Raw genomic sequence first — 24,930 nt, forward strand, 5'->3', positions numbered from 1 at the left:
ATTGCGAGCTCAGGACTGCCACACAACTGCCAGGGACCAGTGGTTCCCTGGTGGTTGTGATGGTTGCGGCGGTCCCAGGGCGGCCCGACTGCCAAGTAGTAATAGGACGGTCGGGGAACCTCCACCGTGAGTCTGGCGGTCCGTGGACCACCGGACACATAATAACAGCCTAACTCACCGCTGAACTACTCAAGCTAATTGCAGTCCTGTACATGGTAGAAGAGGTACCACCCATAGAGAGACAACATCACAAATGATTCACAGATCTGAGAAAATAAAAAAAGACTCTGCAATACGCCTACGCCTAAACAAACAGGTCAAGTCTGTGGCTCAGCAGCACTGAGGAATACCACTTCAGCTAAAACAAAAAAACAGCGGAGCAAGAACTCCAAGAACTCACAAAACCAGATATCCACAACGTCCAACACTATGGGTATCTCCATTAGCAATAGTACTTAAGTACAACATGAATGTCAGATGTGACTATGTGTAGACATGAGATTTCCCAACACAGCTGTGAGACATGATCCCACTCCTCAATGGAGTGGGAATATTTTTGAAGCTAGAACTCAGCAAAGGACACCACCAGTTTGAACTTCATAAAAAATGGAGCCACATTACCACATTTTCCACACACCTGGGGTTATTTCACTTAAAAGAACTCCTTTGGAGTGCCATCACAACAGCACAAATTTTCCAAGACATTGGATGGCAGAGAATTGCCTAAAACTCAATACAGGCAAAACCAAAGTATACTGTTTGGCAATGATACCAACTTCTAGACACCTAACTGGTGGCCGGACTCGATGGACACTCTCCCTATGCCTTCAAAAAAGGTTAAAAACTTGGGAGTAATAGTGGATGAGAGACTTACCTTTGGTGACCAAGTAAACTCCGTGGCATCAAAAACAGCTTATGTGATTAGAACAGTCAGGAAAATACTGCTGTTCTTGTCCCCGGATAGCCGGCAAACAGTGGTCACGGCTCTGGTAATGTCGAAGCTGGACTACTGCAACAGTCTTTACTTAAATATTCAACAAAGATTCCTGAATAAGCTTTAACTGCTGCAGAATGCAGCTGCCAGACTTCTTACTGGTATGTCCAGATTCTCTCCCATATCCAAGGAAATAAAAAAACTGCACTGGCTCCCGGTAAAGAATCTTGAAGCGATAGGGCCAGACGATCTCAAATGGCAGTTCACTTCGTACATACCGAAAAGACCACTTCGCTCACTGAGTGCCAAACTGGTCTCAGTACCATGCACAAGAAAAGCTTTGTGGGGTGGTAGAGGTTTTGCCCTCTGTACGGCAAAAGCCTGGAATGACCTGCCGTTTCACCTGAGAAATGCTACTGATCTCTTAACTTTCAGGAAGGGCCTAAAAACCTGGCTCTTTGCTAAAGCAGTAACTGCAAACACAACAATGATGGACAGAATGTGGATCAATGTCACACATTCACCCCAGTCCAAAGATCTGGGCCCAAATCCATCGTTTTTCCACTCCACACCACCCTGGGTTAGACAATGGCGATATGCAAATCAGCACTGACCCTGTGCCCCATGGGAACAGTCCAGTCCGAACTACAAAAGCCATGTCCTTCCCAGAACGGAAACAAGCATCCGAGGACCGGCCCGGTTTCGAGTCCATCATTGTTGTGTTTACAGTTACCGCTCTAAGTGTACTGGGGATGCTCAGACGTGAGTCCCAGTTACTCCACACCACTGGAATCAAGCTAGCCGGGCTGAAGAGAGGTGTTACCTCGAAACCGGGCCGGTCCTTGGATGCTTGTTTCCGTTCTGGGAAGGACATGGCTTTTGTAGTTCGGACTGGACTGTTCCCATGGGGCACAGGGTCAGCGCTGATTTGCATATCGCCATTGTCTAACCCAGGGTGGTGTGGAGTGGAAAAACGATGGATTTGGGCCCAGATCTTTGGACTGGGGTGAATGTGTGACATTGATCCACATTCTGTCCATCATTGTTGTGTTTGCAGTTACCGCTCTAAGTGTATTGGGGATGCTCAGACGTGAGTCCCAGTTACTCCACACCACTGGAATCAAGCTAGCCGGGCTGAAGAGAGGTGTTACCTCGAAACCGGGCCGGTCCTCGGATGCTTGTTTCCGTTCTGGGAAGGACATGGCTTTTGTAGTTCGGACTGGACTGGATTGTTCCCATGGGGCACAGGGTCAGCGCTGATTTGCATATCGCCATTGTCTAACCCAGGGTGGTGTGGAGTGGAAAAACGATGGATTTGGGCCCAGATCTTTGGACTGGGGTGAATGTGTGACATTGATCCACATTCTGTCCATCATTGTTGTGTTTGCAGTTACCGCTCTAAGTGTACTGGGGATGCTCAGACGTGAGTCCCAGTTACTCCACACCACTGGAATCAAGCTAGCCGGGCTGAAGAGAGGTGTTACCTCGAAACCGGGCCGGTCCTCGGATGCTTGTTTCCGTTCTGGGAAGGACATGGCTTTTGTAGTTCGGACTGGACTGTTCCCATGGGGCACAGGGTCAGCGCTGATTTGCATATCGCCATTGTCTAACCCAGGGTGGTGTGGAGTGGAAAAACGATGGATTTGGGCCCAGATCTTTGGACTGGGGTGAATGTGTGACATTGATCCACATTCTGTCCATCCTTGTTGTGTTTGCAGTTACCGCTCTAAGTGTACTGGGGATGCTCAGACGTGAGTCCCAGTTACTCCACACCACTGGAATCAAGCTAGCCGGGCTGAAGAGAGGTGTTACCTCGAAACCGGGCCGGTCCTCGGATGCTTGTTTCCGTTCTGGGAAGGACATGGCTTTTGTAGTTCGGACTGGACTGTTCCCATGGGGCACAGGGTCAGCGCTGATTTGCATATCGCCATTGTCTAACCCAGGGTGGTGTGGAGTGGAAAAACTATGGATTTGGGCCCAGATCTTTGGACTGGGGTGAATGTGTGACATTGATCCACATTCTGTCCATCATTGTTGTGTTTGCAGTTACCGCTCTAAGTGTACTGGGGATGCTCAGACGTGAGTCCCAGTTACTCCACACCACTGGAATCAAGCTAGCCGGGCTGAAGAGAGGTGTTACCTCGAAACCGGGCCGGTCCTCGGATGCTTGTTTCCGTTCTGGGAAGGACATGGCTTTTGTAGTTCGGACTGGACTGTTCCCATGGGGCACAGGGTCAGCACTGATTTGCATATCGCCATTGTCTAACCCAGGGTGGTGTGGAGTGGAAAAACGATGGATTTGGGCCTAGATCTTTGGACTGGGGTGAATGTGTGACATTGATCCACATTCTGTCCATCATTGTTGTGTTTGCAGTTACCGCTCTAAGTGTACTGGGGATGCTCAGACGTGAGTCCCAGTTACTCCACACCACTGGAATCAAGCTAGCCGGGCTGAAGAGAGGTGTTACCTCGAAACCGGGCCGGTCCTCGGATGCTTGTTTCCGTTCTGGGAAGGACATGGCTTTTGTAGTTCGGACTGGACTGTTCCCATGGGGCACAGGGTCAGCGCTGATTTGCATATCGCCATTGTCTAACCCAGGGTGGTGTGGAGTGGAAAAACGATGGATTTGGGCCCAGATCTTTGGACTGGGGTGAATGTGTGACATTGATCCACATTCTGTCCATCATTGTTGTGTTTGCAGTTACCGCTCTAAGTGTACTGGGGATGCTCAGACGTGAGTCCCAGTTACTCCACACCACTGGAATCAAGCTAGCCGGGCTGAAGAGAGGTGTTACCTCGAAACCGGGCCGGTCCTCGGATGCTTGTTTCCGTTCTGGGAAGGACATGGCTTTTGTAGTTCGGACTGGACTGTTCCCATGGGGCACAGGGTCAGCGCTGATTTGCATATCGCCATTGTCTAACCCAGGGTGGTGTGGAGTGGAAAAACGATGGATTTGGGCCCAGATCTTTGGACTGGGGTGAATGTGTGACATTGATCCACATTCTGTCCATCATTGTTGTGTTTGCAGTTACCGCTCTAAGTGTACTGGGGATGCTCAGACGTGAGTCCCAGTTACTCCACACCACTGGAATCAAGCTAGCCGGGCTGAAGAGAGGTGTTACCTCGAAACCGGTCCGGTCCTCGGATGCTTGTTTCCGTTCTGGGAAGGACATGGCTTTTGTAGTTCGGACTGGACTGTTCCCATGGGGCACAGGGTCAGCGCTGATTTGCATATCGCCATTGTCTAACCCAGGGTGGTGTGGAGTGGAAAAACGATGGATTTGGGCCCAGATCTTTGGACTGGGGTGAATGTGTGACATTGATCCACATTCTGTCCATCATTGTTGTGTTTGCAGTTACCGCTCTAAGTGTACTGGGGATGCTCAGACGTGAGTCCCAGTTACTCCACACCACTGGAATCAAGCTAGCCGGGCTGAAGAGAGGTGTTACCTCGAAACCGAGCCGGTCCTCGGATGCTTGTTTCCGTTCTGGGAAGGACATAGCTTTTGTAGTTCGGACTGGACTGTTCCCATGGGGCACAGGGTCAGCGCTGATTTGCATATCGCCATTGTCTAACCCAGGGTGGTGTGGAGTGTAAAAACGATGGATTTGGGCCCAGATCTTTGGACTGGGGTGAATGTGTGACATTGATCCACATTCTGTCCATCATTGTTGTGTTTGCAGTTACCGCTCTAAGTGTACTGGGGATGCTCAGACGTGAGTCCCAGTTACTCCACACCACTGGAATCAAGCTAGCCGGGCTGAAGAGAGGTGTTACCTCGAAACCGGGCCGGTCCTCGGATGCTTGTTTCCGTTCTGGGAAGGACATGGCTTTTGTAGTTCGGACTGGACTGTTCCCATGGGGCACAGGGTCAGCGCTGATTTGCATATCGCCATTGTCTAACCCAGGGTGGTGTGGAGTGGAAAAACGATGGATTTGGGCCCAGATCTTTGGACTGGGGTGAATGTGTGACATTGATCCACATTCTGTCCATCATTGTTGTGTTTGCAGTTACCGCTCTAAGTGTACTGGGGATGCTCAGACGTGAGTCCCAGTTACTCCACACCACTGGAATCAAGCTAGCCGGGCTGAAGAGAGGTGTTACCTCGAAACCGGGCCGGTCCTCGGATGCTTGTTTCCGTTCTGGGAAGGACATGGCTTTTGTAGTTCGGACTGGACTGTTCCCATGGGGCACAGGGTCAGCGCTGATTTGCATATCGCCATTGTCCAACCCAGGGTGGTGTGGAGTGGAAAAACGATGGATTTGGGCCCAGATCTTTGGACTGGGGTGAATGTGTGACATTGATCCACATTCTGTCCATCATTGTTGTGTTTGCAGTTACCGCTCTAAGTGTACTGGGGATGCTCAGACGTGAGACCCAGTTACTCCACACCACTGGAATCAAGCTAGCCGGGCTGAAGAGAGGTGTTACCTCGAAACCGGGCCGGTCCTCGGATGCTTGTTTCCGTTCTGGGAAGGACATGGCTTTTGTAGTTCGGACTGGACTGTTCCCATGGGGCACAGGGTCAGCGCTGATTTGCATATCGCCATTGTCTAACCCAGGGTGGTGTGGAGTGGAAAAACGATGGATTTGGGCCCAGATCTTTGGACTGGGGTGAATGTGTGACATTGATCCACATTCTGTCCATCATTGTTGTGTTTGCAGTTACCGCTCTAAGTGTACTGGGGATGCTCAGACGTGAGTCCCAGTTACTCCACACCACTGGAATCAAGCTAGCCGGGCTGAAGAGAGGTGTTACCTCGAAACCGGGCCGGTCCTCGGATGCTTGTTTCCGTTCTGGGAAGGACATGGCTTTTGTAGCTCGGACTGGACTGTTCCCATGGGGCACAGGGTCAGCGCTGATTTGCATATCGGCATTGTCTAACCCAGGGTGGTGTGGAGTGGAAAAACGATGGATTTGGGCCCAGATCTTTGGACTGGGGTGAATGTGTGACATTGATCCACATTCTGTCCATCATTGTTGTGTTTGCAGTTACTGCTCTTTGCTAAAGAAAGCAAGAGTAACTCCCCTCCTTAAAAAAAATGGGAGCCGACGCTACCAGCCTCAAGAACTATAGTCCGATTTCCCAAATTCCCTTTCTGGCTAAAGTAATCTTGTGTGTTTTGCTGTTCACCCTATGTGGGAATGGTAAGCCCAGACGTGGGTCCCGTGCTCTCTAAGCCACTGGAAGCTATCCTGGCTGAAGATGGCTGATAGCCAGAAACCGGTCCTAGGATGCTTGATTCCGGTCCAGGGAAGACATGGCTTGGCAGTTCGGGCTGGACTGTTCCCATGAGGCACAGGGTCAAGACTGATTTGCATATGGCCATGTCTGAACAGGGGTGGCTTGGTGAGCAAAATAACGATGGATTAAACCCAGATCTGTGACTAGGGGTGAAGGTTTTGCCATTGTGCAACATTCCGTCCATCATCTTGTGTGTTTTAAAGTGATTGAACAACATGTTTTAAAAACACTCTCACTTTTCCTGGAGGAACATCAACGTTTACAAATGCAACAAGCGGGTTTCAGAGCACACCACAGCACCGAACTTGTGATTCTCTAGGTCCATGATGACCTAAGAACTATGGCTGATAAAAAACAACCGAGTGCCCTGATTTTATTAGACCTATCAGCGGCATTCGATACGGTCAATCACCTCTGACTCCTAGACCGCCTAACAGCCTTAGGTCTTCAAGGATCGGCCCATCGGTGGCTGAATTCATTTCTCACAGGGAGATCCCAGAAGATTCAGCTGGGGGAACAGGTATCGAACAGGGGCGCCATCACCTGTGGTGTCCCACAGGGATCCACCCTATCCACACTCCTCTTTAAAGTCAAAGTCAAGTCAAAGTCAAAAAGATTTTATTTGTGTTGGTACTCGACAGAGGACCACAAATATAACATATAAAGCAAGAAAAGAACAGGAAAATGTATACATCACTGATTAATAAAAAAACAACATAGATTTAAAAAATTTGTAGAAATTATAACATACAAATTCATTCGGAGGCAGTATGCCCACTGTTAATAGTTCTTTTTCCTTTGTTAACCTGCAAGTTCGATATATTGGATCAATATACATAGCACGAGCTACTACTACTTTAGAACTAGGGCAAACAAATAGTAAATGCTCCACGGTCTGCTCGCCCCCTTGACATAATGAACAGAGATAGGAGGATTCCCCAGCTAACCATTTTGATTTATAGGATTGCACAGGTAAAATCCCTATTCGTAACATCAAGATCACCCTCCTTGCACTATGAGTAAGGGAAAACCCGATGTGGGGTTGGATGTGTTTATACTCTAAGAGGTCAGTAAATGATTTAAATGTCTTTAGTTTATTGCTATGCGCAAAGTCCAGATCAAAACTCAACCTAGGTGTAAAACACTTAAGGAAGAGTTTTAATTGCGATACAGACCAGGTGAGTAAAATATCTGTAGTAATTTCAGCCATTCGAAATGCAGCTGACATATTCCCCAAAAAAGTTTGCTTTGCTGCTTCAGTGTCAAAGGTTTCTTTATTCAGCAGGAATCTAAGTGTTCCCTCCTTTGCATGGAGGAGGTTATAGGCCCACCTAATGATGTTAGCCACAGCCGTGGCATAAGCGCTTGTTATTGCAAATTCTAGCCTTAGAACTTGTACTGGTGTTGCGGCTGGGACCTTCATCATTCTTTTCAGGATTTTTCCTTCTTGGCGATCCATGAAGCCCCATTGTTTCATAGGGATATATTCCGTAGCATACGATAGGACTGCGGGAATTTTCACTTTATATATTTTTAATAATGAGGAAAAATGCCTGCTCCCAGTGGCACTATAGAGTCTTGAGAGTGCTCCAGCATGTAGATCAGATTTCTTTATTAATTTATCTATATGCTTTGTGTTTGTTAGATTCTTTGACAGAATCCTACCAAGGTATATATATTCATTTTCTTCATCGATCTTTTCTCCTCCTAGCCTCCAGTTGTATTTGACACTTTTTTTCCTCCCAGAGAAGGCTACAACTTTTGTTTTCTTTACATTCGGGATTAAGAAATTTTCGTTTGAATACTGAGACAAGATAGCAAGAGAATTTTGCAGACCAAATGGTGTAAGATCAAACATAACTATATCGTCCGCATAAAGCAACGAGTGGATACTTTGTTTGTTTATTTTCGGGGGCAGGCTTGAGCCCTGCTGTAATTGATTTGGCAGGTCGCTGAGGTATAACGAAAATAGCATAGGGGCTAGGAGACAACCTTGTTTGAGACCATTCTCTGTATTTATTCTTTTCGTTAAACCTTTTTCGCCCCCCATTTGGACTTGACACCAAGTTGTAGTGTGGAGGCTTATTATAACTTGTAGCAGATATTCGTTGATTCCAAGACTCCTCAGTTTATTCCATAATGTGGGTCGGTCGACTCGATCGAATGCGGTCGAATAGTCTATAAATGCCATATAGACAGTCTGTTTTCTTCGTGTCACATATTTATCAAGAATAACCTGAATAATGGCAATATTGTCCGTGACAGAGTGCTTAGGTCTGAAACCAGCCTGGAACATGGGTATCAGACCCAGCGAAAAAGCCCAGTTTTTCAATTGGAATAGTACTTCAGCAGCGAAGATTTTTCCGGTAGCATCCATCAATGCTATTTGACGCTAATTTCCTGCTACCGTTTTGGTACCTTTTTTATGAATAGGGATGATAGTACTCCCCTGCCATGATTTTGGTACTTGTCCAGTGGTCAAAATATAGTTAAAGAGTGTGGTTAACAAAAAACTCCATTCCTTAGGGTTCATCTGCAGGGCCTTGATCGGTATTTGGTCGGGGCCGAAGGCACCTGTGCTTCTTGCCTTTCGGATGTGGGTTTCTACCATTATTGTTGTTGTTTTAGGAATTAATGATTTTTGTTTTTCCTTTACTTTATCTGCACCGTTTTCTTGTATTTTGACCATATTTGATTTGTAAAGATCTGTCAGATAAATTTCCCACTCTTTCGGAGGAACCGGTACGTACTGCTAGTAATTTCTTTTTTGTTCCTGTTATTTTAGCTAATAATGACCAATAAGTTCTCTGGTTAGGTTCTTTTGCAGCAATTTGTAAGTCAACCCAGTTGCGATCTTGAAAGGTTTTTTTCTTACTTATTTTTTCTCTTCTCAGTTGATTTTTCAATTTGTTTATTTCTTTCTTTTTGGTAGGAGAGGAGTTTAAATATTGAGCTCGTATCAGTTTATTTAGTTTTTTCTTTGTAAGTGTATTCCGGATTTTATTTATATTTTTCTTCATTTTGTTTCCATTATTTCGTTGATGATTCATTTTCATTAATGCCTCTTTGAGTTCGTTAAGCATACTCTCAAAGTTTACTATAGGGTCTTCAGAGTAGTGTTTCCTTAAGAAGTGTTTATGCTTAATCAGTGTTGTTATTTTATCCATACAAAATGAATTCCAAAAGATACGTCTCTGTTCGCTATTTACCAGAGTTTCATTTCTATAAAGGATCATCTGTCCTTCTGCTGTAGACTGAGCCGACCAACTGGTACATAGTTGCATCACGGCGTGATCGCTGTCTGATGTGAAGTTAGAGTGAAGATGAGAAATGGTTTCAAATATATCTTTGCCACAGATGATATAATCTATTTTTGAAGGGCTCCCGTTTCCCTGTCTTGTGTATGATGCCGGGATGTCTCCTTCAATATTCCCGTTCAGGATTTCCCCGTTTATGTTAAATAGCGCTGATAGCATTATTTTCCCTCTTTTATTAGAGCGAATGCCTCTGGGGAATAGGGGAGTAGAAAAGTCCAATCTTTCCTCTTCAAAAATTCTTTCCCACTTTTTTATTTCAGGGTTGGAGATTTTCCCATTGAAATCACCCATAATTATGTAAGATGGAAACATATGGGCTTCTATTGTTTTTGTGATGGTTTCCAGGATATCTTCAAATAAGGTGTCATACTTTCTTCCAGGGGGGGCGTATATATTAAAAAACAACATTGCTCTTTGTGAAGTCGTATTACAGGTATTTAGAAAAAGTTTAATACATTGCAAATTGTCACTATTGGTCTCAACTATCTCTTGTGCCCATAGATAATCCTCCCTCATTAGAATAGCCAAACCTCCTTTGGCGTGACCCCGATTAGTAGTTTTTGCAGATATATTATAGACATAATAGCCTTTTTGTGAAAAGGGTTCTGTTGCCCAAGTTTCTTGTAGGGTCAGAATATCAGGCTGTTTATTGAGGACTTCCTTCATTTTACTTGTTGTTCTCCCTGCTATATTCCACGATGTAAACTTTAGACCTTGGTTAAACAGGGTACTTCAGATGGTTAGAACTTTTAGTACAGTTCAGCGTCCCCGATAACCAGGACCAAGACTTCACAGTGTCAATTTCAGTAGCTTTGTTCTCATTTAATTCCAAGTACCACACTTCCCTTTCCCCTTTATTCACACGAATTTTCAGGATATCATCTCCTTGTCGCATATCTCTAAAATAGCTAGCCCCCGAGTCTTCAGACATCGAGGAAGATCTAAGACCATTATTCGAGTATGGATTTGAGATTAGTTGCATCTTATAGTTTGAGGTTTTATAGTTTTTATTTCCTTTGGACTCGATCTTCTCAGTTACATCATATCCGAGTCTGTGTATTATTTCTTTTTCCCTGAGTATGATCCCGGGTATTACTGGAGACCAAAAAGAAACCAATGCAATTTTATTATGACCTCTTTTGGGGAAAGTCACTAGATCTATTTCACTGCTGGTCAGTAATTGAAGAGACTTTATATTTCGCAAGAGGTTGAGTATCCTGCCTCTGTTAAGTAGTGTATTATCGGTGGGGAAAAGTTCTTCAAATTGTAGTGCATTTGACTGTATATTAACACTGCATTCGGTGTCCTTCTCGTTGCTTCTTTCGACATTGATATTTTCATGTTTTGTCTTTATAACTGTCCTGGTTGGGAGATATTCATCCGCCCTTGGGTTCAATATTGGCTTTGTATCTATACTTATTCCTTTGGTGGTTTCCCCTTTTTTGCTCGTATGTGGCGTGCTTTTCTCATCATTTTTCTCCTGTAAATCATTTTGAGATATATTGATTTTTTGGAATTTTAGTTTACGGGTTTTCTTTTTGTGAATCCTTCTTAGAGGTTTTTTCCTCCTTTTATTTTTTCCTTTTTGCTCGAATTCCTTGGTTTTATTTGTTGTTATTTCTCCTATTAAAGTTTCTGATTTTGTACTAAAATCTTCATCTTCCTTTACTGAATCTTTATCATATGTATCCTTTTTCCGGTGTTTGATAAAAATCGGAAACTGCTTTTGCTTTTTTTGTGATTTTTCTCTAAATAATTTTTTTAAGGAATAGAGTGTAGATTCGTTAAAAGATTCCGATTTTTTCCTTTTATGAGTTTCTATTAAGTCTTTTTCTGATGTCTGAGTAGAAGAGTTACAATTACTTTGTTTGTGGTTGTTTTCCTTTTGTTTAGTGGTATCCTTTAATTGATTTTCTATTATTTTTGAGGACTCCTTTTTCCTTTTCTCTTCTACTAGAAACTTTAAAATACCAATTTGGACATCCAAGGTTTGATCTGAATTTTCAAGGATGTTTCCTAAAAAGGAGAGAACCGATTCTAGTATTTCCTGTAGTGAGAAAAGAGCCTTAGATAATGGAATTGTAGATTTATCGAGGTTATTATTTTCGGTTAGAAAGGGGTCCAAGAAGGAATCTTGTTCTTGTAATTGTATGGATGTTTTTTTTGTGTCAGTATTTAATAGCTTTATTTCGGAACTATATTCTTCTGATTTTTGATTGAGTATACTTGGATCCTCTAATTTTTGTAGGCTCCCATTGCCCTTTGTAGGAAGTAATGTTAAATTCGGACTATTTTGTTCTGACTTATGGTTAGGTATGCTTAAATCCTATGATTTATTTAAACTCTCATGGCCTTTTATAGGCGTTGATGATTTCAAGAGAGTAGCTTTGCAGTCCTTTAGTTGTTGATCATTCATTGAGTGAATAGACTTGTTCATGGGCGCCATGTCACTTACGTTGTGAGACAGATGGGGAGAATCAGATAGGCATGTTAGATCCCCTGAACTCCCAAGTTGTTTATTTTCGGTGTCAGACATTATTTTATCAAGTATCTTTTTTGATGGTATAGCAGAAAAATATTCATTGATTGCCGGGGTTAAAGTACTTCGGCCAGGTTTTATAGCTTTGTCTGTAGATTTCCTGACTGCTTCCTCCGTTCCCATTCGCTTCATAAATATTGTACGCGAACGTAATATTTTTAGACCCATTTAACTTTCCTAGTACAGGTTTTATAGTGATTTTACTGGTTAATATCTTGAAGAATCGAGTTCTAGTAAGATGTATATATCAACATGAAAGTCCAGACCACTCCCCCTTACTGGGATAGGATTAGTGAGCCACTTAAATCGAAGAGAAGGAAAGTTACCTCTTATCAACGATTTGTCTCCACGATCAAAGTAATTCAGTGGCAGCAAGTCCAATAAGTAAGGCACAGCAACTTGGAGCAATCCGCTGGTTAACCTCCGTGAAGGATATTTGAACAGATTCCAGTGAGGGAGGGGCCAGCAGGGAGAGCGCCCCAGCTGGTGGTGATTGGGGGTAGTTACTCTTGCTCCTGGGACAGGTAGTCCTGCACGAGTAACGCGCTCGCAGCCCTGCTGTTTCAAGCCTCCCCTGAGATAAGCAGACGGTGACTTTGATATTCCGCCCTGCATGAAGCGGGACCCGCGCAGCGTGTACCGCGAGCAGTGGGCTTGAAGAGCTAAAAGTAATTCAGTGGCAGCAAGTCCAATAAGTAAGGCACAGCAACTAGGAGCAATCCTCTTTAACATCTACCTACATCTCCGGGTAACAGCCCTGGCCCACATGGACTGCCGTGTCTTTAACTATGCAGATGACACCCAGCTTATCTTTCGGATTGACAACACCGCCCGAGCCCAGGAAATGGCACAAAACATTCTCAGATTCACCATAAACTGGATGACAAAAAATTCTCTGAATAGTAACCCTGAGAAAACTGAAGTTCTCCTGATTCCCACAAAAAGCAATCCGTGAAATGATTGCTTCTGGCCCCAGGAGTTGGGCAGTACCCCCACTCCCGCCGCCGCCGTAAAAAGCCTAGGCATTAAACTGGACCAAGAGCTCTCCATGACCAACCAAATCACCATGGACCTACGTACCAGGGCGCTCGCTTCGGTCAGCAGAGGCCTGTAACCTGGCAACCCGGAGATGCACCCTGGCATTGAAAGGGGGGAGAACCTTCTCTGTCGTACTCCCAAAACTCTGGAATCAGCTGCCAGACCATCTACGCAAAGAACCAGTGCTCCTCTTATTCAGGAAACAACTAAAAACACTGCTGTTTAGGGAAGCACTGATCAACGTCTAATCCGCCACATCACTGTTGGACTTCTTGATCTGTACACAACGTTTCGGCCTCGCCTCCAAAAGCGCTTAGAGACCTGACGGTGATTAGCGCTATACAAATACAAATACAAATAAATACTCTTTTCTCCCGTTTCTTGCCCCAAGGAGTTGTAACTAGCGCCAGGACACCCCCAGGTAATCGATAGGCTTTAAAAAATATTATTAACATAACATAACATGACATAACAAGTCCTCAGTTTGGGTGTATAGGCATTAAATTTCAGAGGCAACATCTTGGTGTTAGAAACAACAGTAAAACATGACTGGGAGCTAAAGCAGGTGTACAAAGCAATCGAAAAAGCCATTCTAATACTAAATCTGGCTGAGTGTCAATTTCAATAAACCCAACTAAAATTCTACAGACACATCTTTTTGAATCATGGCATGAGATCAGATCCAAATAAAATCAAAGCATTCAATGAGACACCAGCTCCAAAAATATAGGCAGTGTCAGGTGATTCCTAGGAAGGGCATGCTAATGTGCGCATTACATAAAGGACTATGTGACCATCAGCGCCACCCTTTGGGAACTGATGATACAAGAGTACAAGTTTGAATGGAAATCAGATTGAGAAAAATCATTAAATAAAATTAAAAAGAGAGTTAGCAGTACCACTCAGATGACATACATTGACCCAATGGGGCGCTCGGACCTCACAGTGGATGCCAGTCCAGTGGGGTTGGGAGCCATTCTGGCACAAAAATGACATTGTGAAGAAGGATGCATCGTATCCTAGGCAAGCTACTGATTGATGGATGTCGAAAGATCCTACTCACAAGCAGAAAGAGAGAGCTTAGCAGTTGTCTGGGTACGACTACCACCACATCTTCATCTTCAGAATACATTTTGAAATAGTCATTGATCAAAAGTCGCTGGCGACAATACTTATAAATTCCCATCCCAAAATGCCACAGACAACTGGGTGATGGGAAATCTGTTTACAGGAATACTCATACTCTATCTGACACAAACTAGGGAACGACAACAACCCAGCAGATTATGTTTCACCACCCACTTACTGTCAAGAAAAGCACACCACCACCAGCTGAAGAATATCTACACTTTTTGATGAGTCAATCGGCACTGCCATAATGTTGTTTAGACATTGAAAAAGCCACCAAGCAGACTGTACCCTGGCAGAGGGTGGGGAGATGAACAAAAAAAGGACAATTTAGACACATGGATTAAAGCTGATTTAAGAAGCGATTGAAACTGAAAGACATATCAGTCTTCTGAAAAATACAAGAAGGATTGACAATGACTTCAAGAGGCATAATACTGAGGGATACCAAGATAATAATTCCCATGCAGGCTTCAGCCAAGAATAGCAAGGAAACCAGTGAGTGGTACGCTACGGGATAGTATATGGTTCTCAGGACTGGACCTACTCGTGGAGGACACACTCGAGGAATGTCACCAGTGCCAAATTGTGAGTGACAAGTCAAAGCCTTCTTCAATTCAAATGTCTTTGCTACCAGAGGATCTTTGGAACGGTTCCATGTTAAAATATCGATAGTAAAAATATTGATGAAAAAAATATCAATGAGAAAATATCGATAACAAAAATATCGACTAATATACATTAACAGGTAAGTACAATAATATCAACACAAAATATCGATGTAACTAATATAGAAGTAAAAAATATTGACTTTAAAAATTACATAACTTAAATAAAATTAATTAAATAATATTAATATTATTAACAAAATAAATTAAATGTAATATACATTTTAACTAATTATAATTAATAAATGTAATTTAACAAATATAAACACAAAAAAGTGTACATATATGCACGGCTGTACCTGCCCCCGTTGGATGGATTCCGGTGCAAGGAGGCTGGCGTGGTCTGGGGACCCAGGGAAGCACAAGACTCACATCGCAGCAGGACATTGGTTTTATACAGCACCCGTGGATATTTTAGCATGCAGCAAGGTCACTATGGCATTAATACAGCCCCCATCATTTGCTACCTGAAAGCCCACTGCATTCCGGTACCAGTAGTTCACTCCCTAATTTGAACATTCGGAGCAGCGAACAGACACACCTGGTGGGGGCGGAGTTGCTGCGGTCCTATTACAACACAGTAGGACTATTTAAAGATCGTGACTGTGCAAGCCTCCTGATAACACTGCCAGGCACTGAAGAAGGCCGTCAGGCCGAAATGCATTTGCCGAGAATTAAAGTGTTTTTCTACCGTTCCCCTTGTGTGGCCTCTGCTCTGTCCGTGAAGGAAGGAGTTTGCTGTCATGTTTTCGCGTCGGCCAGTGACGCGTTCAGAGGCCCCCACGCTGCAAGCTGGCCCCAATATTTCTGGCTGCTGCCTCGGCAGCTTCGTGGCGATTTCCAAGGTATTGGATTGTTGGGGCCCGCCTCCACTTACCGGATGAAGAGATGACGGTGTTGAAGTGACTTCACTTCACATAGGGCGGGATGCACGGCTGTACCTGCCCCCGTTGGATGGATTCCGGTGCAAGGAGGCTGGCGTGGTCTGGGGACCCAGGGAAGCACAAGACTCACATCGCAGCAGGACATTGGTTTTATACAGCACCCGTGGATATTTTAGCATGCAGCAAGGTCACTATGGCGTTAATACAGCCCCCATCATTTGCTACCTGAAAGCCCACTGCATTCCGGTACCAGTAGTTCACTCCCTAATTTGAACATTCGGAGCAGCGAACAGACACACCTGGTGGGGGCGGAGTTGCTGCGGTCCTATTACAACACAGTAGGACTATTTAAAGATCGTGACTGTGCAAGCCTCCTGATAACACTGCCAGGCACTGAAGAAGGCCGTCAGGCCGAAATGCATTTGCCGAGAATTAAAGTGTTTTTCTACCGTTCCCCTTGTGTGGCCTCTGCTCTGTCCGTGAAGGAAGGAGTTTGCTGCCATGTTTTCGCGTCGGCCAGTGACGCGTTCAGAGGCCCCCACGCTGCAAGCTGGCCCCAATATTTCTGGCTGCTGCCTCGGCAGCTTCGTGGCGATTTCCAAGGTATTGGATTGTTGGGGCCCGCCTCCACTTACCGGATGAAGAGATGACGGTGTTGAAGTGACTTCACTTCACATAGGGCGGGATGCACGGCTGTACCTGCCCCCGTTGGATGGATTCCGGTGCAAGGAGGCTGGCGTGGTCTGGGGACCCAGGGAAGCACAAGACTCACATCGCAGCAGGACATTGGTTTTATACAGCACCCGTGGATATTTTAGCATGCAGCAAGGTCACTATGGCGTTAATACAGCCCCCATCATTTGCTACCTGAAAGCCCACTGCATTCCGGTACCAGTAGTTCACTCCCTAATTTGAACATTCGGAGCAGCGAACAGACACACCTGGTGGGGGCGGAGTTGCTGCGGTCCTATTACAACACAGTAGGACTATTTAAAGATCGTGACTGTGCAAGCCTCCTGATAACACTGCCAGGCACTGAAGAAGGCCGTCAGGCCGAAATGCATTTGCCGAGAATTAAAGTGTTTTTCTACCGTTCCCCTTGTGTGGCCTCTGCTCTGTCCGTGAAGGAAGGAGTTTGCTGTCATGTTTTCGCGTCGGCCAGTGACGCGTTCAGAGGCCCCCACGCTGCAAGCTGGCCCCAATATTTCTGGCTGCTGCCTCGGCAGCTTCGTGGCGATTTCCAAGGTATTGGATTGTTGGGGCCCGCCTCCACTTACCGGATGAAGAGATGACGGTGTTGAAGTGACTTCACTTCACATAGGGCGGGATGCACGGCTGTACCTGCCCCCGTTGGATGGATTCCGGTGCAAGGAGGCTGGCGTGGTCTGGGGACCCAGGGAAGCACAAGACTCACATCGCAGCAGGACATTGGTTTTATACAGCACCCGTGGATATTTTATCATGCAGCAAGGTCACTATGGCGTTAATACAGCCCCCATCATTTGCTACCTGAAAGCCCACTGCATTCCGGTACCAGTAGTTCACTCCCTAATTTGAACATTCGGAGCAGCGAACAGACACACCTGGTGGGGGCGGAGTTGCTGCGGTCCTATTACAACACAGTAGGACTATTTAAAGATCGTGACTGTGCAAGCCTCCTGATAACACTGCCAGGCACTGAAGAAGGCCGTCAGGCCGAAATGCATTTGCCGAGAATTAAAGTGTTTTTCTACCGTTCCCCTTGTGTGGCCTCTGCTCTGTCCGTGAAGGAAGGAGTTTGCTGTCATATATGTACTTAAATACATTTTATTAACTATTATCTTTATTTAATGTATAAACTTTTTAAATTATATAAAAATAAAACATACACATATATAAATCATTTAAAATTAAATAAAACATTCTATATGTAATTAACACATTAAACCCTTAAAAATAGAATAAAACATTTGATAACAGTAGGGAAAGCGTTGGATAGTGTAGGGGTAAACATTACTATTCCCACTCCAGGGAGTGCAACAGTAGTGAAAGCGTTGGATAGCGTAGGGGTAAAAATTACTATTCCCACTCCAGTGAGTGCAACAGTAGGGAAAGCATTGGATAACGTAGGTGTAAACATTACTATTCCACTGTAATGAGTGCAACAGTAGAGAAAGCGCTGGATAGCAGAGAGGTAAAAATTACTATTCTAACTCCAGTGAGTGCAACAGTAGGGAAAGCATTGGATAGCCTAAGGGTAAAAATTGCTATTCACATTCTAGTGAGTGCAACAGTAGGGAAAGCGCTAAATAGCGTAGGGATAAAAATTATTGTTCCCACTCCAGTGAGTGCAACAGTAGGGAAAGCGCTGGATAGCGGAGGGGTAAAAATTACTATTCCCACTCCAGGGAGTACAACAGTAGGGAAAGCGCTGGATAGCGTAGGGGTAAAAATTACTATTCCCACTCCAGTGAGTGAAACAGTGGGGAAAGTGCTGGATACCAGAACAATAAAAAACACCTTTTTAACATTTAGTTACTAATTAACTAATGGAAATTAATGTATAAATATTTATTAATTAATCAATAGAAAATACATTACTTACCACCTTTCAAACCATTTACACATATAACCACCAAAAACGCACACCTAACATTAATTACACAATTACAATTAATAATTGCTAATTAATTAATGGCAATTAATATAAAAATATTTAATACTTAATCAATAAAAAATTAATTACTTACCACCCTTCACATGAATTACACATATAAACACCACAACACACACCTAACATTAATTACACAATTACAATGAATAATTGCTAATTAATTAATGGCAATTAATTTAAAAATATTTAATAATTAATCAATACAAAATTAATTACTTACCACCCTTCAACGAATTACACATATAAACACCACAACACACACCTAAAATTAATTAAACAATTAGCATAATTAAATATTAATTGATTAATTGAAATTAATTAACAACTCTTAAACTGATATTAATAAATCAATTAACACATTAATTATTCAATACATTTTATATAATTAAATTACTTCCCACCCTATTCCCCTATAAACCCACAACCCACTAAAACTAAAAACGCAAAATTCAACAAAAAAAATGAACTACTATATATTATTATTTGAATCTATATAAATTACTTCCCACCCTATTCCCCTATAAACCCACAACCCACTATGGAACTAAAAACACAAAATAAACTAAAAATAAATTATTAACTAGTAACATTTTAAAACATATAATAAATGACAAACAATTCCTCATTAAAACACCAAAATACTTAACATTATTAATATTTCGATATTTTTGTCAACTATATTTTTGTAAACGATATTTAGGACGTCGATGTTTTTGAAATCGATATTACTTACCTGTCAGTCGATATTCTTGTCCACGATATTTTTGTTATCGATATTTCTTCCCCACGATATTTTTGCGGGGATATTTATGTCCCTCGATATTTATACGTTGATATTCCTGCTCTGCACCGTTTGGGTCACCATCACACTCAACGTCATGGCCAATACAATCGAGCAAATACATGATGGTGGTGATGCATGAAAATTCAAGATTCCCAATTGCGAAACTAATCTCACCTACTAGTGTAAAATTGCTTTTCCAAAATTGGATAAGATATTTGGGGATTTTGACACCACAGAAATAGCCATGACAGACAATGGACCCCCAATTCAATGGGCAAGAATTTACAGAACTGGCAGCGCATCTAGATTTCAAACACCAATGAACTTTGTGCTTCTGTCCACAAGCCAATGATAAAATGGAGTGATGTATGCAGGCACTAAAGAAGGTGGTACAGCAATCAGAAAATCAACACCTAATATTTAAGCAAGCCCCAAACATGACTCTAAGAGCTTATAGAAACAATCTACATAGCACCACAGGACAATGTCCTGCCACCCTCGTGTATGGTTGAGAATAACAAGCTGGAACCACAGTCAAGAGCATACCCACAGACTCCCTCAGAGATATGGACTCAGAATACCGAAGTAAAGAAGATGAAAGATCATGCAGATGCCAGAAGACATGCAAGAGTTCAGACTCCTAGAAAGGTGACTGGGTGCTAGTCAGACAGCAATAGGTCCAGAAGATGGACTCAATGTACAATCCCTGTCCCCTATAAGTGCTTGAAAGAAAGAGGATGATGTTTACCGCCACAGCCGTTACAGGATAACCCAGAACCTGTTCCACATAAGACCTTATCATGACCCCTGATAAAGAGGAAAATCGAAGCACTACATCAGTAACATGGTGGAATAGTGAAGAGAAACACATACTGGAACCACACACTTCTGAGAGGGCCAACCCTAGTAGACACAGCTGAAAAAGAACCTGCAGGAAGCTTAAGAGACTCACCGAAGAAGTGTAGCAGACATTTAAGAAGGGATGAAGGGATGTAATATCACTAGACATGAATAGACTTCAACATAGTCAACATGCTAGGCATTAGAGAGACATAAATTCCTGGCTGGAGCCTGGGACCAAAACGGACAGAGAGACAAGCCCTTAAGGCAGAGGATAGATTTACGAGAGGATTGTAATTCACCTGCCGCCTCCATTTTCCTTTCTGGGCCTGCCGTGGCCAAGTAAAAAGTCAGGATAATAGATCCAAAGGTATTTAGGCACGTAGGGCAGGTGAACATGCTAGATCACCATGCAGGGAACATTCCTGTCCCATCCCGGACTAAGCCCCTAAAGCAGCCAACATGTAGTACTGTGAGAATGTTATCAGGAAACATTTGAATTTCTTTGATGTTCGGTAGAATGAACTGGATTGTATTAGGTGGAGTTGAGAGGCAAATGAGAGCAACCCACCTTCTAAAATTGTGCAGAGCATTCATTCATTTTAAAGAGCAAAGTTCATTGTGAGATTGTTGGTGCCACACAAAGGAACTGCATCACTCTGAAATAAAGATAGAACCGGGGGTATGTGGGAACTCTCTATTGATTGGTTGGGGTGCGGACCATAGAGAACCTCATAACCAAACTAAAAATCCTGCCCGGAAGACCTGTGATTTTGAATAGTAATGGCTAAGCTAAATGAGTAGTGCTATTCTGGAAGAAATTCACGCTCACCTGTGAGATGCTGGAATTACAGAGCAGACCTTTGCAGTGTTGGCATGTCCCTCTAGTCTAACTGTAAATTTTTTACTGAAAGGGCTGAGTGGTGTAGACCCTGAAGGTTGAAAGAGGAGTTGCACAGATGTATTAATTCTTTGAATTTTTTCTACTGTGTTAGCCTCCAAGGAAAAGTGTACATCTCACTGTGCCCAAACACTTTGGGCTGTCTGAAGCATTCCTCTGTCCGGCCTCCTTTAGACTTAGTAATCTAAAGTGCACCTTTGTGAACCTTTTGGGTAACGAGTTAATGTTTTAAAATTAACTTTTATTTTACAAATTTCTGAGTAGCTAAAATGTTCAGTAGTTGCTTACCGCCTCATCCTAACCTTACCAGTTTTGTTTAGTAAATGGTTTTCCGTTTAACTAAACTTAGTTTGGCTAGTTTGAAAACCAAACTCAACTGTGTAGGTATTGTATTGTAATAATAAATAACCATTACACTGACGGGATGAAGGCTGTCGCCACCTGGTTGAAGAACAGCTGACTCACGCTCAACTCAGAGAAGACCGAAGTCCTCATCATGGGCTACACCTCCTGCATCTGGGACGACTCCTGGTGGCCCGCAGCACTTGCCAACCCCCCCACACACCCATAGACCATCCACAAAACCATGGCATCATCCTAAATTCCTCGCTCACCATGCTCCACCAGCCCAACGCTGTTGCATCATCCTATATCCACACACTACACCTGCTCCGAAAAATCTTCAAGTGGATCCCCACAGAGTCCAGAAATCAAGTCGCCCACGCACTCATCAGCAGCAGAATCAACAACGGCAATGCACTCTACACCGGCATCACCCAGAAACGCAAGAAACTGCAGAACATTCAGAAAGCCCCTGCCAGACTTATCCACAACATCCTTCACCGGAGCAACTGTACAAGCGACCTGCACTGGCTCCCGATCAACAAAAGAATCACCTTCAAACTCCTCACACACACCAAAGCCCTACATGATGCTGGACCTGCGTACTTTAACCACTGCCTTGCATTCCACGCACTCAACAACGACCTCCGCTCCCCCAAACTAGCCCTGTCTACCATCTCATGTATCCGCAAGACCATGGCCAGAGGAAGATCCTTCTCCTACCTCACAGCAAAGGTCTGGAACACTATCCCTCTCCACCTCAGGCAATCACCATCACTGCCTCAATTCAGGAAGGACCTCAAGGCCTGGCTCTTTGACTGAACCACAGTGACGTCGACGGACCAGCAGTCCCTCCCCCCCATCGCCTTCAGATCCTTATGGTTTACAAGCCACCTGAATGATTGATTGATTGATTGATTTCTTTGGTATTAGGACATGATAAACAGCTTATTATTTGGTGCATGTTTGCAGAGGTTTGACCTGCATCTATAATAACAACTAGTAATTTATATATTTAGCTAGCAAGTTTTAAAGCACTGTAATAAAAGTGTAATCATTTTCACACAATTCGGTGATACACACTATACCAACCTTCTTATGCCTGAATAAAAAGTATAGGCACGTCACCCCATATAATGGATATCATTGATTAAACTATGTATTTTTCTTGAATTAGCATTGAAGACATTCCATGGTTCTGTGAATGACCAGCCAGAATGGGATGACATAAAGAAAGAAATGAATGCGTTAAATGGCGAGAAAACAAAGACAATATGGGAAATGTTCACAGATCCAAGTATAAAATGGCAGCTCATTGCAGCTTTTGTACTTAATGCTGCTTGTCAACTCAGCGGAGCAAATGCTGTAAGTATGTCATAAAATACAGATGCCACATCCCAAGTGATGTGGTAAAACCATCGCTTTTATACGTCATATGGAATTTACGATAACCTTGGGATGCAGGTGCAGGGGCGGGAGAGGGCGAGAGGGGTTAAGATGTAATGAATGCCTGTAAATAGGGATTGATGTGGAAATTGATGTCACTGCATCTATTTGCTCTAATGATTGAATAATTCTGTGACTGTTTTGTAGTACAGATGCCTCCAGGTTCGTCCTTGAGGAATTGTCCCTGGAGTGAAATGCTGTAAACCTGTATGACTTCAAAGACAAAGTCAAAGTCAAAAACAGCTTTGTTCGATTTTGATTATAAAAACCATAAAAGCACAATAAAAACAGTAAATAGACATTTACATCTTAATTCATGTGAATATAATAAAAAATTAAGGATAAAATACATTTAAAAGGAAGAGTTACAGTAATTTGGAAGTTTATATTAAGTCAATTCATTAAGGTCCTAGATCTAATTATAGTTTTTAGGAATGATGACACGAGGTACATAATCAATTCATCTTCCAGCATATTCAATCTCATAAAAACTGTCCTACATTGTCTCAAACCCCACTTTCTTAACACTGGAATTAAAAATCTTTTCCTTGGCAAGGTATAGAATTTGCAAAACAGTGTGCAATGTAATGTGGATTGAGCAGAAACATCATCACAGGGACATAATGTCAAGATTTTAGACCAGCAATTTAAATCGGGAAACGTGACCAATCTAAAAAAGGTCCCCCCCTCTGAATCGTGTGAGTAGCATGCGAGAATAACAACTTTGCACCTGAGTCAAATATGGCTGAATGCCCTCTCCTTGGAGAATCAAATGGTTCTCCATGACTGAGGTCTTACATTTCTCTGCCATCCATTGTTTATTCTCTAAGAAGTGCAAGCAGGTTTCTTTCAACTTCTTTCTTGAAACAGTCGCTAAGCAACTCGGGGAGGCAAAATATTCCGAATGTCCAATGTCAACTAGGAATCTCTTTACATACGTAATCCAGGGGATCCTTGAGACCCCTCTAGATTAAGACAATCCGCAATTACATCTCTGTTCAGGCCTGACTCATCAGTTGACCATACCTTGTGCCACAATAAGATGGGATTAACTTTAATAAGGTCTGAGATATAATGTAGACCTAGTTCTTGATGGCACACATAAGTAGAAGTGGACCCCGGAACAGCTAATAAGTAGCGGAGGAATGCATTCTCACAAAGCTGTAAGTTGTGAGTTTCCTTTATCCCCCATATCCCTGCACCGTATGTCACCGTGGACACACATTTAGATTTGTATATGTCCACTAGTACTGAGACTGGACGACCCCCCAGCTTATTGGCAAAATTTCAGACAGCCCCGATTGCTTGTGAGAAAGCCAATTTTGTAGCCCGGGCTGCCAAAGACCGGGTCCCCCTTTTGTCAAAGTTAATACCCAGGTAAGAAAATGTGTCAGTTGTATCTATTTTTGTGTCTGAAAGGAAGATTTTACATGTAGGCGTCCTCTTCATAGTACAGCACATAGTGAAAGTCTTGCTTATATTTATTTTTAGACCTCTATCACTCATGTACTGTGAAAATTTAGTGAGCGATCTTTGGAGGCTGACTTGGGTCCGTGCCATAATTACTGCATCGTCTGCATATAATAAAATGGGGACTGAGGTGTTCCTAATTTTGGGGTAATCCTGCTGATCTTCAGTGAGATGAGAGGCTACACTGTTTATATATAAATTAAACAGGAATGGTGCAAGTATACATCCCTGCCTCACTCCCTTTTTAATGTCAAATTTAGAGGTGCACTTGCCCTTGTTCCCAAACCGTACCCTAGCCCCAGCCCCCCAATATAGTTCCTTTATGAAGTTTAGCAGATTCGGTTCTACACCCATTTGCAGTAATATGGTCCAGAGTTTGTCATGATTCAAACAGTCAAAGGCCGAACTTAGGTCTACGAAAGTTAAAAAAAAAATTCTCTTTTAGCCGCTACGTACTTGGCTATTATCAACGCTAAGTTCAGGCCTTGCTCCGTTGTGCCAAGTCCTGCCCTAAACCCATATAGAAACTGTGAAAGTATACCTTTATCTTCCACCCAAAGTTGCAATCTATTAAGTATAACCCTCCCAGCAACCTTCATAAGTGAATCCAATAGGGAAATTGGTCAGTAACATTTTGGTTCACTACGGTCACCTTTCTTAAAAAAGGGAACCACAATGGGCTCTTGCCATGTAGGAAAAAAAACATATTTGTTACAGCTGTTTAAGACATTGGTT

General features: G+C 43.3%; 1 protein-coding gene across 1 annotated transcript in view; it reads left to right on the forward strand.

Moving 5' to 3' along the window:
• The window catches only part of LOC144791350 (solute carrier family 2, facilitated glucose transporter member 11-like), a 736,021-nt gene that overhangs the window by 344,371 nt on the left and 366,720 nt on the right, over positions 1–24,930 (forward strand). The window contains exon 7 of the mRNA XM_078666027.1: positions 22,457–22,644. Coding sequence (XP_078522153.1) covers positions 22,457–22,644 — 188 coding nt within the window. The remainder of the gene's footprint in view (positions 1–22,456; positions 22,645–24,930) is intronic.

Source organism: Lissotriton helveticus, chromosome 11, assembly GCF_964261635.1.
Source record: "Lissotriton helveticus chromosome 11, aLisHel1.1, whole genome shotgun sequence".
Taxonomy (NCBI): domain Eukaryota; kingdom Metazoa; phylum Chordata; class Amphibia; order Caudata; family Salamandridae; genus Lissotriton; species Lissotriton helveticus.